At 38.0% G+C, this 14,285-nt stretch overlaps 1 protein-coding gene across 2 annotated transcripts in view; it reads right to left on the reverse strand.

The window, feature by feature from the left end:
- LOC124795324 (kinesin-associated protein 3) overlaps positions 1-14,285 on the reverse strand; it is a 219,110-nt gene that overhangs the window by 12,766 nt on the left and 192,059 nt on the right. Inside the window, exon 17 of one of the 2 annotated variants that reach the window (XM_047259298.1) lies at positions 12,776-12,824. The exons of the other annotated variant lie outside the window; for it this stretch is intronic. Coding sequence (XP_047115254.1) covers positions 12,821-12,824 — 4 coding nt within the window. The 3' untranslated portion in view covers positions 12,776-12,820. The remainder of the gene's footprint in view (positions 1-12,775; positions 12,825-14,285) is intronic. 2 annotated transcript variants of the gene reach the window in all.

Raw genomic sequence — 14,285 nt, forward strand, 5'->3', positions numbered from 1 at the left:
CACCAAATGCTAACAGCAAGTATTGATACAAGTCTAAAGGCATATTAACGACCCAGAACCATTGAGTATCAGCATCAACAAAAAGCTGCAAATATGCATCGGACAGGTCAATCTTGGAAAAACACTGACCACCAGCAAGCTTAGCAAAAAGTTTATCAGGAGGTGCATGGGATCAATAATAGACTGAACACTGAGAGAAACTTTGAAATCACCACAAAGGTATAACCATCCCGACTGCTCCTTGACAATGACTAAGAGGGTATCCTATTCACAGGATGCAATCGGTTGGATGACTGCGGAGGCTGTGAGGCGGTCAAGCTCCACCATGACTTGGTCAGGGAGCACCATCAGCACCGGGCGAGCCCAAAAGAAACAGGGTCTGGCCGAAGGTTTCATGGTGACGTGGGCTTAGAAATTATTGGCACAACCCCAAACCTGCAGGAAACAGGGCAGTAAGTTCAGAGTGCAAAGAGTTGAGTTGCATATAAGGCACTTGATCAGAGACAAGATTAACTTCATCAGAAACAGTAAACCCAAAAAATTTAAAAGTGTCCAAACGAAACAAATTTACGGCACATGCATTGTTCAACACCAGAAAAGTCAGCAGATGAACAACAGATTTATAAGTGACTAGGACCAAGAAACTACATAATATCAGAATGCTTTGTTTATTGTAAGTAACTAATGTATGTGACACTGGTGCTGTAGGGGGAGAACCCAAGTCCACGTACACTTGCAAGTTGAGTAATGACACAGCAGTAACAGTGTTGACTTGCATGTGCAAAATCTTCCGGTTCACACTGACATCAATAAAAAGCTTATTGGGTGCAAATGGAGATTGCCAATACACTATTGACAACCATGTCAGCATCTGCAATAGACTGTTGGAATTTTGCATTAACAGGAACAAACTGGCCCACTTTGTTACACTGGTGGCAAATGTCCCACCTCTTCGGACATTCTGGCCTATCATGAGTGAGAAAACATGATGGACAAGAGGGACACGTGGAGCACTTGCATTGTTCATTACTTGGCTTGCGTGCTGCTGCTACTGCTGCTGCTGCTGCTGTGGCTGCCACAGTGAGGCGGGCTGGTTGCCGTTATGTTTTGACTGCACGCGGACTGCTGCCACCATATCATACCCCGGTGAACTGTCTGATAAACAGTGGGGAGGGAAGCAGATTGATCTTCTGCAATCTGACACCAACAATTCAATTTGACTACCCGCAGACCTCAAAACCTCAAACAATTGTGCAATAGTCAGAACTTTAGAGAGGGAGGGGTTTTCACATTGAAGGACCTGCTCACGACCTCACAATCAGGGGCCAACCAAATGATTGCATCACGAACCATTTGGTCAGCATATGACTCCTTATGTACATCAGTGACAAAGTGACAATGATGGCTTAAACTGCGAAGCTCAGCTGCCCAGGTCTTCTAGAAATGTTCTGGTTTCTTGCGACACTAACAGAACTCAAGTGGCAATGATGTGCAACTGTTTATAGTAGTAATAAAATTATAAACAGCCGACCAGTTGTAATGGATAAAGAAATTCTTTACCTAGGTTTCGACAAACATAAATTTGTCTTCTTCAGAAGGTAGTCTAAGGACAATGAACATCATAGCTTACATTAGAAAAGTATGAAACTTATAGGCCAAGAAGTATGGACTAATGTACCATCGCCGTTTTTACAATTGTCAGCATAGATCCATGTGTCAAAAATAAAATATAGCCCTAGAATTAGGGTTTGTCATGTAAATATAAAATAGCTCATGGATCTTGCAGCACTCACAACCGACTGAGTGTAATCGGCGAGCGTAGTTAATTTGAAAACAGGGCAGGTGGCGCTCATGCTGAGAAACGTGCCAATTGGCGTACAAAGGCAATGTGTAAATTATCAATATTAATAATGTCCTTAGGTAGAGTAACAATAAAAAAGGAAGGAAATTAACACTCCCGTTATAACAGCATGGCTGCATTGGTACAAATAATGTAGTTATACACCAAAAAAGGCAGGTGGCACTTACGCCGAGAAACTTACGCCCAGTGGCATATACAGCCAAAATATAAAAAATTACATTAGTATATTAGTGAAGCCCACAAACAGTATACATGCCAGAACCTTAAAATTGACAATAATGGCTCTTGTCAAGAAAGAATTATGAACACTGGTACACGATCCTGTTAATACACATTCACAGGGAAAACCAAAATTTTAGAGCCAGGCAAAATCACATAAGGGCTGATATAGTAGCAAACATACACCGTGACAAAACCACCATTACATAAGGGGTAGTAAGCTTAAAGCACTGAAGGTGCATCATAGCTTCCTGAGGAAATAAACCACTAAGATTACCAGCATTAATGTTATACCGTAAACAGTACAGGTTTAATGCCTTCGAAAAATTGTCTACAAGCAAGGTTCAACTAGTCATTCAGTATATTACCGTCCGTGAGCTCAAGATGTTTGAAAATTTGTAACTCTTCCCACAGATCTAATCTACGCCCTTTGTCTTCTCTGTGTAGGATAACAGTGTATTCTAAATGTTTTGGCGTATGACTGGCTATCAGGAGGCGTTCAGCAAAAGTAGAATTGTGTATATTTGCTCCTTTTTTACCGAATAGGTGTTCTTTATATCTTGTTCTCACAGCTCTGCCTGTTTGACCAATATAATATGAAGGACAGTTGTTATAGGTTAGTTTGTAAACCCCTGAATTAGAAAACCAATTGCCGGCGATCACTACTGAATGTACAAGATTTCTCTTTCAATTGTTATCTGTAGAGAAGGAGACGTTACAGTTATATTTTTTCATTAGAAGACGTTTTATCCTATATGATATACTGCCCAAGAAAGGAATAGAAATAAATTGTTTAGCTTCTTTGCTATCAGTGTGGAGGTTGTTGCTCAAAGTTGAACAGTTTTGGGAAGTTTTCTTACTGAACATGTAATCAATCATATTCTGATTGTACCCATTATTAACTGCAATCACTTTGATGACATTCAATTTTTTTTGTTGATCGGCAGGTGATAAAGGAGTAGTTACCATACGGTAAATGGCAGAATGAAAAAACATCAGTTTATGAGCTTTTGGATGAGTTGAGTCAGCAGGGATGACATTATCTGAATAAGTTTCCTTACAGAAAATGTAGAAATTGAAGGAACTCTTCTGTGTAGAAATTGTTAAATCAAGAAAGTTAAGTTCACCTTTTTCATTCTGAAGTTCTTTTGTGAAGGAAATTTTTTCACGTAAACCATTGAAAGTATTGAAGAGAAGCTCTAACTCATGATCAGTACTGTCAAAAGCAATGATAATGTCGTCAACACAACGTGCATAATAATGGATTTTGTGGCGTAATTCTGAACTTGAATTGAAGAACGTTATTTCCAGAGCGTTGATGAAAACATCTGCCATAATACCAGTGAGGGGACTACCCATTGCTAAACCATCTGGTTGTATATACATTTTCCCATTGAATGTGAAATAATTGTATTTCAAAATAACTTCAAGCAAACTAATCAGTTCCGCAATCTAAATTTCACTTAATTTTTTATGTTTTAGTAGATTCTATTTTACAAGGGCTATGGTTACATCAACGGGGACATTTGTATAAAGACTGACAATGTCAAAGGAAACCAGTCTAGTGTCAGGTGTACATCTTACAGATTGAATATTGTTGATTAATTCCTTGCTGTTTTTCACCGAAAAATTCAGATAATGTCATCCCTGCTGACTCAACTCACCCAAAAGCTCGTAAACTGATGTTTTTTCATTCTGCCATTTACCGTGTGGTAACTACTCCTTTATCACCTGCCGATCAACAAAAAGAATTGAATCATCAAAGCAACTGCGGTTAGTAATGGGTACAATCAGAATATGATTGATTACATGTTCAGTAAGAAAACTTCCCAAAACTGTTCGACTTTGAGCAACAACCTCCACACTGATAGCAAAGAAGCTAAACAATTTATTTCTGTTCCTTTCTTGGGCAATATATCATATAGGATAAAACGTCTTCTAATGAAAAAATATAACTGTAACGTCTCCTTCTCTACAGATAACAGCTGAAAGAGAAATCTTGTACATTCAGTAGAGATCGCCGGCGATTGGTTTTCCAATTCAGGGGTTTAACAAACTAACCTATAACAACTGTCCTTCATATTATATTGGTCAAACAGGCAGAGCTGTGAAAACAAGATATAAAGAACACCTATTCGGCAAAAAAGGAGCAAATATACACAATTCTACTTTTGCTGAACATCTCCTGATAGCCAGTCATACGCCAAAACATTTAGAAGACACTTATCCTACACAGAGAAGACAAAGGGCGTAGATTAGATCTGTGGGAAGAGTTACACATTTTCAAACATCTTGAGCTCAAGGATGATAATATACTGAACATTGCTTGTAGACAATTTTTCGAAGGCTTTAAACCTGTACTGTTTACGGTATAACATTAATGCTGGTAATCTTAGTGGTTTATTTCCTCAGGAAGCTATGATGCACCTTCAGTGCTTTAAGCTCACTACCCCTTATGTAATGGTGGTTTTGTCACAGTGTATGTTTGCTACTACATCAGCCCTTATGTGATTTTGCCTGGCTCTAAAATTTTGGTTTTCCCTGTGAATGTGTATTAACAGGATCGTGTACCAGTGTTTGTAATTCTTTCTTGACAAGAGCCATTATTGTCAGTTTTAAGGTTCTGACATGTATACTATTTGTGGGCTTCACTAATATAGTAATGTAATTTTTTATATTTTAGCTGTATATGCCACTGGGCGTAAGTTTCTCGGCGTAAGTGCCACCTGCCTTTTTTGGTGTATAACTACATTATTTGCACCAATGGAGCCATACTGTTATAACAGGAGTGTTAATTTCCTTCCTTTTCTATTGTTACTCTACCTAAGGACATTATTAATATTGATAATTTACACACTGCCTTTGTACGCCTGTTGGCACATGTTAACGGCGCGAGCGCCACCTGCCCTGTTTTCAGAGTAACTACACTCCCCGATTACACTCAGTCGATTGTGAGCGCTGCAAGATCCATGAGCTATTTTATATTTACGTGACAAACCCTAATTCTAGGGCTATATTTTATTTTTGACACATGGATCTATGCTGACAATTGTAAAAACAGCGATGGTACATTAGTCCTTACTAATGTAAAACTGTAAGTGCCAGTCGTCGTTATCATACTTCTGTAATGCAACAGTTCTCTAATTTGTGTTAAAATTTATTCTTGGCTTATAAGTTTCATACTTTTCTAAAGTAAGCTATGATGTTCATTGTCCTTAGGCTACCTTCTGAAGAAGACAAATTTATATTTAACGTAGGTAAAGAATTTCCTTATCCATTGCAACTGGTCGGCTGTTTATAATTACGTGAAACCGTTGGTGTTGTGCAGCTATGTTTAAAATACTGTTTACAGTAGTGTTTCAAAAGAAGGGTACACATGCTATCAAAAGTGAGTGAAGACGGATCCTGCAGGAGGGCAGACTGATCATAAGCCAGAAACAGTGGGGGTAAGTGACTCGGATGGTGACATGCAAAACAGGACAGGAGGTGCAAGGGGTGACGTGGCAGGCAGGCGATGTAGATTGAGACAGACCAGAACTGGCCAAAACAAAAGGCAAGCGGTTGCAAGACCTGGGTTTGATTGTGTTGTGCTGTGGCAGAGACCTCCTGCTGTTGTCTGTGAAGCTGCAACACCACACTAAGAACCCCTTGCTGATCAACCATCTGACATAGAAACTCCTCAGTATCACCATCAGACATTGTAGATGCCATGGAGGACCAACCAGAGACTGAAAAATTGCTTGGAAAACAATCCCACTCTCATCGTCATTTGTGTTGTGATTTGGATACACAACACAACCAAGAATGTTAGTACAACTTTATTATACTGTGGCATGTACCCCAGTCACCATAACAGACACTGAATGCAGTAAGATAAGGCAAATGTATGCAAGCAATGATAACATGACAACTCAGCACAAACGTAGTGTGGCAGGGTTTACATAGGCACTCGCCTGTAGCATGTATTGCTCTTTCGCAGCACACACTCACGAATGACAACACATTGCTAATGTGTGCTGCTTTCAAGTGTGCACAAATATTATTATTATTATTATTATTATTATTATTATTTCTTTTGTTTCTCAGACATTATGTCTGTTGAAAAAATGGAAAGTGACGCAGACCTTGATCAAGCGTGACTTCCTTTTAACTGCACGGTATATGTTACATTGCATTTAAGAACTTTCCGGTAATTGAACATGTATCAATAATTACGGATTTCTGTAGGTGTATATATAAGTTTGGATGTAGCTGTATTGCATTGATGTACTGGTGGATATTGTGTGGTATGACTCCTGTAGTTGATAGTATAATTGGTATAATGTCAACTTTATCCTGATGCCACATGTCCTTGACTTCCTCAGCCAGTTGGATGTATTTTTCAATTTTTTCTCCTGTTTTCTTTTGTATATTTGTTGTATTGGGTATGGATATTTCAATTAGTTGTATTAATTTCTTCTTTTTATTGGTGAGTATGATGTCAGGTTTGTTATGTGGTGGTGTTTTATCTGTTATAATGGTTCTGTTCCAGTATAATTTGTATTCATCATTCTCCAGCACATTTTGTGGTGCATACTTGTATGTGGGAACGTGTTGTTTTATAAGTTTATGTTGTAAGGCAAGCTGTTGATGTATTATTTTTGCTACATTGTCATGTCTTCTGGGGTATTCTGTATTTGCTAGTATTGTACACCCGCTTGTGATGTGATCTACTGTTTCTATTTGTTGTTTGCAAAGTCTGCATTTATCTGTTGTGGTATTGGGATCTTTAATAATATGCTTGCTGTAATATCTGGTGTTTATTGTTTGATCCTGTATTGCAATCATGAATCCTTCCGTCTCACTGTATATATTGCCTTTTCTTAGCCATGTGTTGGATGCGTCTTGATCAATGTGTGGCTGTGTTAGATGATACGGGTGCTTGCCATGTAGTTTTCCAATTTACTTTCTTCGTATCTGCTGATGTTATGTAATCTAAAAGGTTGTAGAAGTGGTTATGAAATTGCAGTGGTGTAGCCGATGTATTTATATGAGTGATTGCTTTGTGTATTTTGCTAGTTTCTGCTCGTTCTAGAAATAATTTTCTTAAATTCTCTACCTGTCCATAATGCAGGTTTTTTATGTCAATAAATCCCCTTCCTCCTTCCTTTCTGCTTAATGTGAATCTTTCAGTTGCTGAATGTATGTGATGTATTCTATATTTGTGGCATTGCGATAGTGTAAGTGTATTGAGTGCTTCTAGGTCTGTGTTACTCCATTTCACTACTCCAAATGAGTAGGTCAATATTGGCATAGCATAAGTATTTATAGCTTTTGTCTTGTTTCTTGCTGTCAATTCCATTTTCAGTATTTTTGTTAGTTTTTGTCAATATTTTTCTTTTAGTTCTTCGTTAATATTTGTATTATCTATTCCTATTTTTTGTCTGTATCCTAGATATTTAAAGGCATCTGTTTTTTCCATCGCTTCTATGCAGTCGCTGTGGTTATCCAATATGTAATCTTCCTGTTTAGTGTGTTTTCCCTTGACTATGCTATTTTTCTTACATTTGTCTGTTCCAAAAGCCATATTTATATCATTGCTGAATACTTCTGTTATCTTTAGTAATTGGTTGAGTTGTTGAGTTGATTTGTTGCTGCCAGTAGTTTTAGATCACCCATGTATAGCAAATGTGTGATTTTGTGTGGGTATTATTATTATTATTATTTTCAAAGTAGTTATGTAAAAAGTTTTTAATACTTTCATGTTGATATGCAGCGGGATGTTAATTGTATTATGACTTAATTTTCAACAAAGCTATATTCAACAACAATAACAATATACTGTTTTGATGAGACTGCCCTCAATAAACAAATGGATACAGAAAAATAGAATATTCTTCCACCATCACCAGCTGTGGACAAATATTACATGAACAAGGAAGCACTGATTAGCCAATAACAATAAATACTGAAAAAAACTGGATACCACACAGCCACTGAATTACTCCAGCACTTCTGTACAGTAAGTAGGTATGTACTAAACTATATGACTTCTGTATCTCCTAACAGATGCACAGAGGATCTTAACAGTGTGCACTAGTGATTGGGATGAATTAGAGCTAATAACAGACAGAAAATTGTAAATAAACTCTGTGATGAATATTGCAATGGCAAATATTAACATGGAAAACACTACAGACTTATTTCAAGCACAAAAAGCTGAGCTTATGAAACAGACTGTATCCTTGCAGATAAAACACACTGTTGTAAAGCACAACAGTAACTTTTTAAAAGCAGACAGTGGAAGAGAAAATGCAAAATGAGTGTGAGGTGGGGGAGGGGCACAGCACCAAACATTGTCAATGCAAACCACTCAGTGTATGGAAAATGCCTACAACAGGAATAAATAGCAGTGATAACTGATTTGAAGGAGGGCAGTCACTAACTGTTCACTACAGAACATAATTAAAAAATTGCTTTTTGGTTAACATGAGTGCAGATGTATATAATACCCTTCCAAGCAGTTCCAAGCAGCCTAACTTTATGCTGCAAATGTATCTGTGACTAAGATTTTTGGATACATGTCCATATCATCAAATTGTGGGCTATGATAAAATTTTGAACAATACTTCACCCTTAATAGGGCATGCATTGAAAAACAAAAGAATTTTATGAAAACACACTACAGCCCTGGAATGCCATGTAAAATTCTGTTGCCTTTCCAGTGTTAGATAGAATGTTCTGCATATATTTTGCAAGGCTGTAGTAATTTTCATCACCTTATAAGTGTTATCATCTTACAGCATAAGTGTCTGATGCGATTTGCTCCAACACTGGGATATGTGATCCTAGCAAGGGGAACTAAGTGATGGACTCATTTTTGTAAGTACTGTAGGTCCTGCTTTAGTAATGCAGTTACTGAAACAATTCCTCATGTACCAGAATATTGGGCTGAAGAGATCTCTGAGGTGTCAGAATCTCACCTGGGACTGGATTTATATCATGCCACAAACCATAAAGTTGCGAAGCTGGGCAAAGAAAGTCCTCAAGTGACATCAGTCAATACTTGCTCTTTGGTAGCCCTGCCAAACATTAATATCAAAAATACATCAACTTTCTGTTTAAATGCTACAAACTGCTTTGCATAAGATATGTGATGAACTGTGTGATTCCTTGGGCTGTTTGGTTTGCTACTTGGAAATAATTTGAGTGCTATCTACATATTCTACATAAAGCGTCACCATTTTATGGTTGGTATCTGTCCTCCCCATCAAAGGCACACTGGTGTAGTACAACCTGTGTTGTCTGGTAAGAGGAATACAGGAAATAGGCTGCCTTTGTGAGTTTCATGACTTGCTAAAGGAAACTCAATTTGATTCATGCCAAATGCATGAAAGACTGAAAGTAAAGGAAGCTGGAGAGGAAGTTAAGGGTCTAATATTTGCCTCATGATGAAGAAGTGGCCAGAGGTATGCTGCAAAATGGACTGACATATTAAATTAGTCTGATGCAACCACAAGCTCATCCCATACACTGAATAATGGTCACAATGTAACACTATGGTTAAGACTTGGGAAACACATTCCAGAAAAGTGGGGTTCTACTTCCAGTCCAGCCATTCAAACTGAGGTTTAATGTAGCTTTCCTAAACTTCTTAGGATAAATGCTGGGGTAGTTCTTTTGAAAAGGACATGGTCAATACCTTCCCTATCCTTGAGAAATCAAAGCTTATGCTCCATGTTCAGCAATCTTGGAATTTCAAGTTATAAGATCCCTTCCTCTGAATGTATTCATCACAATGCGTATATGCCCATCTGTACTCAGACATATCCATTTCACTAAATGTTGGTGAAGCAATTAATGTGTATCTTCATTTAGAAAATAGTATAGGGCTTTTTTAAATAGTGTATGGAAGTGTTTTGATACCAAGAAGAGGGATATTAGCATCTGATTGAACACTGATCGTTGTTTTTTGTCAACAAGGACTGTCAAGAAGAGAAGAGCACAGACCTGGAATTGTTTTCAAAATCTAGGTGGCGTTCATGACTTGCCCCACACCGGTTATCATAGAACAACAAATTTTACTAAGGAAAACTGGCAAACAGCTGTATCTTTTGACAAGTTATTTTATTTAGACCACCAGTCTTGGAAGCTCATTATTGTCATGTTCAGCCCCTTTGCACTCAATGTATAGACCAACAGATATATCAATACTTGTCAAATCTTTGAAGCAAACACTTCAAAAATGAGTTCACAGAATCCAGATACTGATGGGTCCAGTTATGCAAGTATCAATGCATCTGATGGTCTATAAATGGAATGCATAGGAGCTTGAAGATGGCATTAATCGAAAATGATGGACTAAATAGAATCTCTCTTAAAACAAATGGCTGTTTGATGATTATCCTTGTTAAAAATTTGGCCGGCCGCTGTCCTATATCCACAAACGATCATCAGAGATAGACTAACAGTTGTGACAGGAGGTAGAGATCTTCTAATCTACAGGGCCAGACTACCAACATAATAAAGAGCGATTTTCTGAGGGCCACATCAAGAGGAACATGCCCAACCACACGGTATGAAACAGGCTCTAGAATGTCTCTCTGTATTCTAGTCATCCATGGAGCAGCCTGGACCTTAAACAAATACAACATGCAGAGTGGTACAGATGGGCACAAAATCAACAGGAATAAACTATGGACTCCACAGATGAACACAACAGATGTATACCAGATTGTTGTGTTGGCAGAAGAGCCAACACTGTGTTACTAGAGGAGGCCGAAATGCACACGTTTTAGCTCACGCAGGCTGGCGCGAGGAGGGAAGAACTATACTGACGTGAGGTCTGGAACATGACAAGGAATTAGAATTCAGAAAGCGGACGTAATTAGCTTGATACTTAACTTTAATCCATTAATGATGAATGTCGCTCTTGACGGTACATGATTCACAATATTATCTGTTCAGATTATAGTAACTGAATATGGCGCCTTGCTAGGTCGTAGCAAATGACGTAGCTGAAGGCTATGCTAAACTGTCATCTCTGCTAATGAGAATGGATGTAGACAGTAAAGCATCGCTAGCAAAGTTGGCTGTACAACTGGGGTGAGTGCTAGAGAGTCTCTCTAGACTAGACCTGCCGTGTGGCGGCGCTCGGTCTGCAATCACTGATAGTGGCAACACGCGTGTCTGACATATACTAACGGACCGCGGCTGATTTAAAGGCTACCACCTAGCAAGTGTGGTGTCTGGCAGTGACACCACACAGATGACCATCACCAACTTGTGTAAGGGCACACAGTAATTCTGGACACCTGAGAGATCCCGTCAATCGAGCAAGCAAGTTAGTGGATCAGTGATGCTTTGGGGTGGCACAGTGTGGAGGTGTTGGACACTATTTTTGTTCATCCATGGCAAACACAACACTCCACAATACATGAACATCATCATCCAAGCCATCATTGATCCAGTTCAACAGAATTTCAGGGAAGAATTCAAGTTAATGGATGAAAATTTCTGTGATTTTTGAGCAGGCATCATCAACAATCTGGAAGATGCTTGGGGGAGACTGAAAGGAGCTGAGCGAGCACGTCCTCACTCACCATGACATCTATGAGAATTAACCCAATGTTGCCACTGAAGAATGGGATAAATCAGACCTACAGTGATCAAGTAAAGGTGTGGGCAACATGCCATGTAGTGTGCTGGGTTGCATTAATGCAAAGTGATGTGTTATTCTACATTGAATTACTTTTCTGCACAATGGGCTTACTTCAAGAAAAGTATTTTTTGTTTCTGTTAAATTACAGTGTGGTATCAGATATCGATACCACCCCACAGGCATCAAAGTTGACAACAGAACTGAAAGTTTTCATCAGACGCCAATAGTGGACGTGGGAGATCCTGAGTACCCAATGATGCATGCCCGTTGAGCCACAGCTCCAGCAGCTCTGAGCTACAAGTGCTCTCTGCTGCTACAATACAGTATGGCCGGTGGCAGCCACACAGCCATTCACACCCTGGAGTCACTTTGCTATATGACGCTATGCAGATGCTGCCTAGTCATGACTCTAACTCCATAGTTTGTGCTTTAGTACACAGAGCCTCTTCCTTGTTGACACTGAGAGATGGACTTTTTCTTGTTGCATTATTTGTAATGAGTTTCCGTACACTTGGAAAAATACAAGTTAAGTCAGTCTTCCGCTCACTGTGCTAACTTGTTCACTAATCATTCATGCTGCTGCCCATCTTTCCTACGACAACAGTTGCTGCACCACTCTGTAGCAGACCTCTCATTACCGTTGCATATGAAGTTGTACACAACATACAGCACATGTGACTGTTGGATTTTGGTTGTCAATAAATTGATAGATGCATTACTTTCAAACTACTGCTTCACTACCACACTGAATGCTTTAGAACTATTGTTTCAAGAATGATGTACAACTTTTTTTTGTGTATAATACACAATACCAAATTAAATTTTTCAAAAGCAGACAACTTAAGCTGTGCATAATTATAAGCAAACTAGTACTCTAATGCATGATATAAAACATTTAACAAAAAAAGGTTATAAGTGCTTCAGCACCACATATTTCACAAAAAAGTAGTTATTTACACTGACACACATACATGCTCCACCTCATTCTTAATAAGTGAAGAACATTAAACAAAAACACGTAAGAGACATGAAGATACAAATTAATTAGTTTTTACCTTAGGAAACTAAAATAGTCTTCTGACTAATTCCCATCACTTGAATTACCTGAAATATCACACCACAATAATTGAAAAAATTCTGAAACTCTCAGGCCAGAAGTATTTTTACACAGTATGCAAAAATTTAAAGCAGAAATTTGAAACAAAGCTCAAACCACTATTTAACATTAACTGTAGAATGGAATATGTGTATGAAGAGAGATCACTGCTCATAATTTACAACATGTGCCAAACAGTGGGCAGGCATGTGTGTTTTAGCACAGAAGAATGATTTTATCTGAGAAATAAGCAATTTATTATCCTTTGTCTGTGCCTGTCGACTGCTCAGAACCTCTTGTGTAGTGACAATGTGCCATCACATACATATTACATTTTATACCATATTCTCCATTAATACAAATGTCCTTGTTGGAAGTAACATTTCACAGCTGTATTATACCACCATGTGCAGAATGGCATCATGGTATTATTTGTGTTAGCCTGCAGACATGAGATAAACAGCTGAATATCAAAGAATCGGCACAGAGACGACAGGCTTAATTTTTATAAAGTTAATCACTTCAATAATTCTTAAGACTTTCTTTGTGGTATCTTTTATTTGAAATGTATTATCTCCTGATAAAGAAACAAAATGTGCCACTATCTAAATATCTGCCTCACTCACAAACATTCTAGGTCAAGTTTCATCATATGATCATCAAAATGGATATCCTGCTTTGTTGTCTAAAAACAATGTATTAAAAAATTATCAAAGATATAAAAAATAGCTGCTATACCACTGTAATAGTTAGCTATGTAGTCTTACAATGAGAGCTTTTACAGCCAGTATTTGCATTACTGATGATCATTGTTTTAAGGGAATTAGGGTGTGGTCAAAGGCATATTTCTCTGACCAAAAAATCTTAAGTGGCCCTTGCAATGGTACTTGAATTACGTAACCATTACGGCACCTCATCTGAACCTCTCGATGCCAGTAATATTCTACTGCATTTCTGCAAAGTAGTTGACATATTTCTGAGACAACATTCAGATTTGATTTCAATTTTGATACATCGATATGTTTATATTGCAATGATATTATTCTTATGTGTATTCTTTCTTTTGTCACTATGATCTTTGACGTACTTGTAACTCTGATTTTTAGGCGCGTAAGCGATAATTAGTTGGTTGTTAAGTTGTTAGAGAGTCGGACCTTGAGAAAGTCAAGTCGTGGACGTCATGTTGGAAAGACGAATATTGTCATCAGCTTATAAAATGTGAACTTTAACAGTGACTGAGAGGAAGATGTTTTCAAGTATGTTTTGTATTGTGAAGTGATGTTTTGTGTTTACATGATATTGCAATAAAAGCAATTAAAAGGAAGTGTAACTTAAATTCGGAGTGCTGATTATTTTTTTTCCATCACCATTGTGCTAACTTTGAAAGGTTTAATCTTGAAGAATGTTTCGTGAAGCGCATCTACAAAACATTTGAATATAGCAGGAGAAAACCTAGGCCTCTTTGCATC

The sequence above is a fragment of the Schistocerca piceifrons genome, chromosome 4, assembly GCF_021461385.2.
Source record: "Schistocerca piceifrons isolate TAMUIC-IGC-003096 chromosome 4, iqSchPice1.1, whole genome shotgun sequence".
Classification (NCBI taxonomy): domain Eukaryota; kingdom Metazoa; phylum Arthropoda; class Insecta; order Orthoptera; family Acrididae; genus Schistocerca; species Schistocerca piceifrons.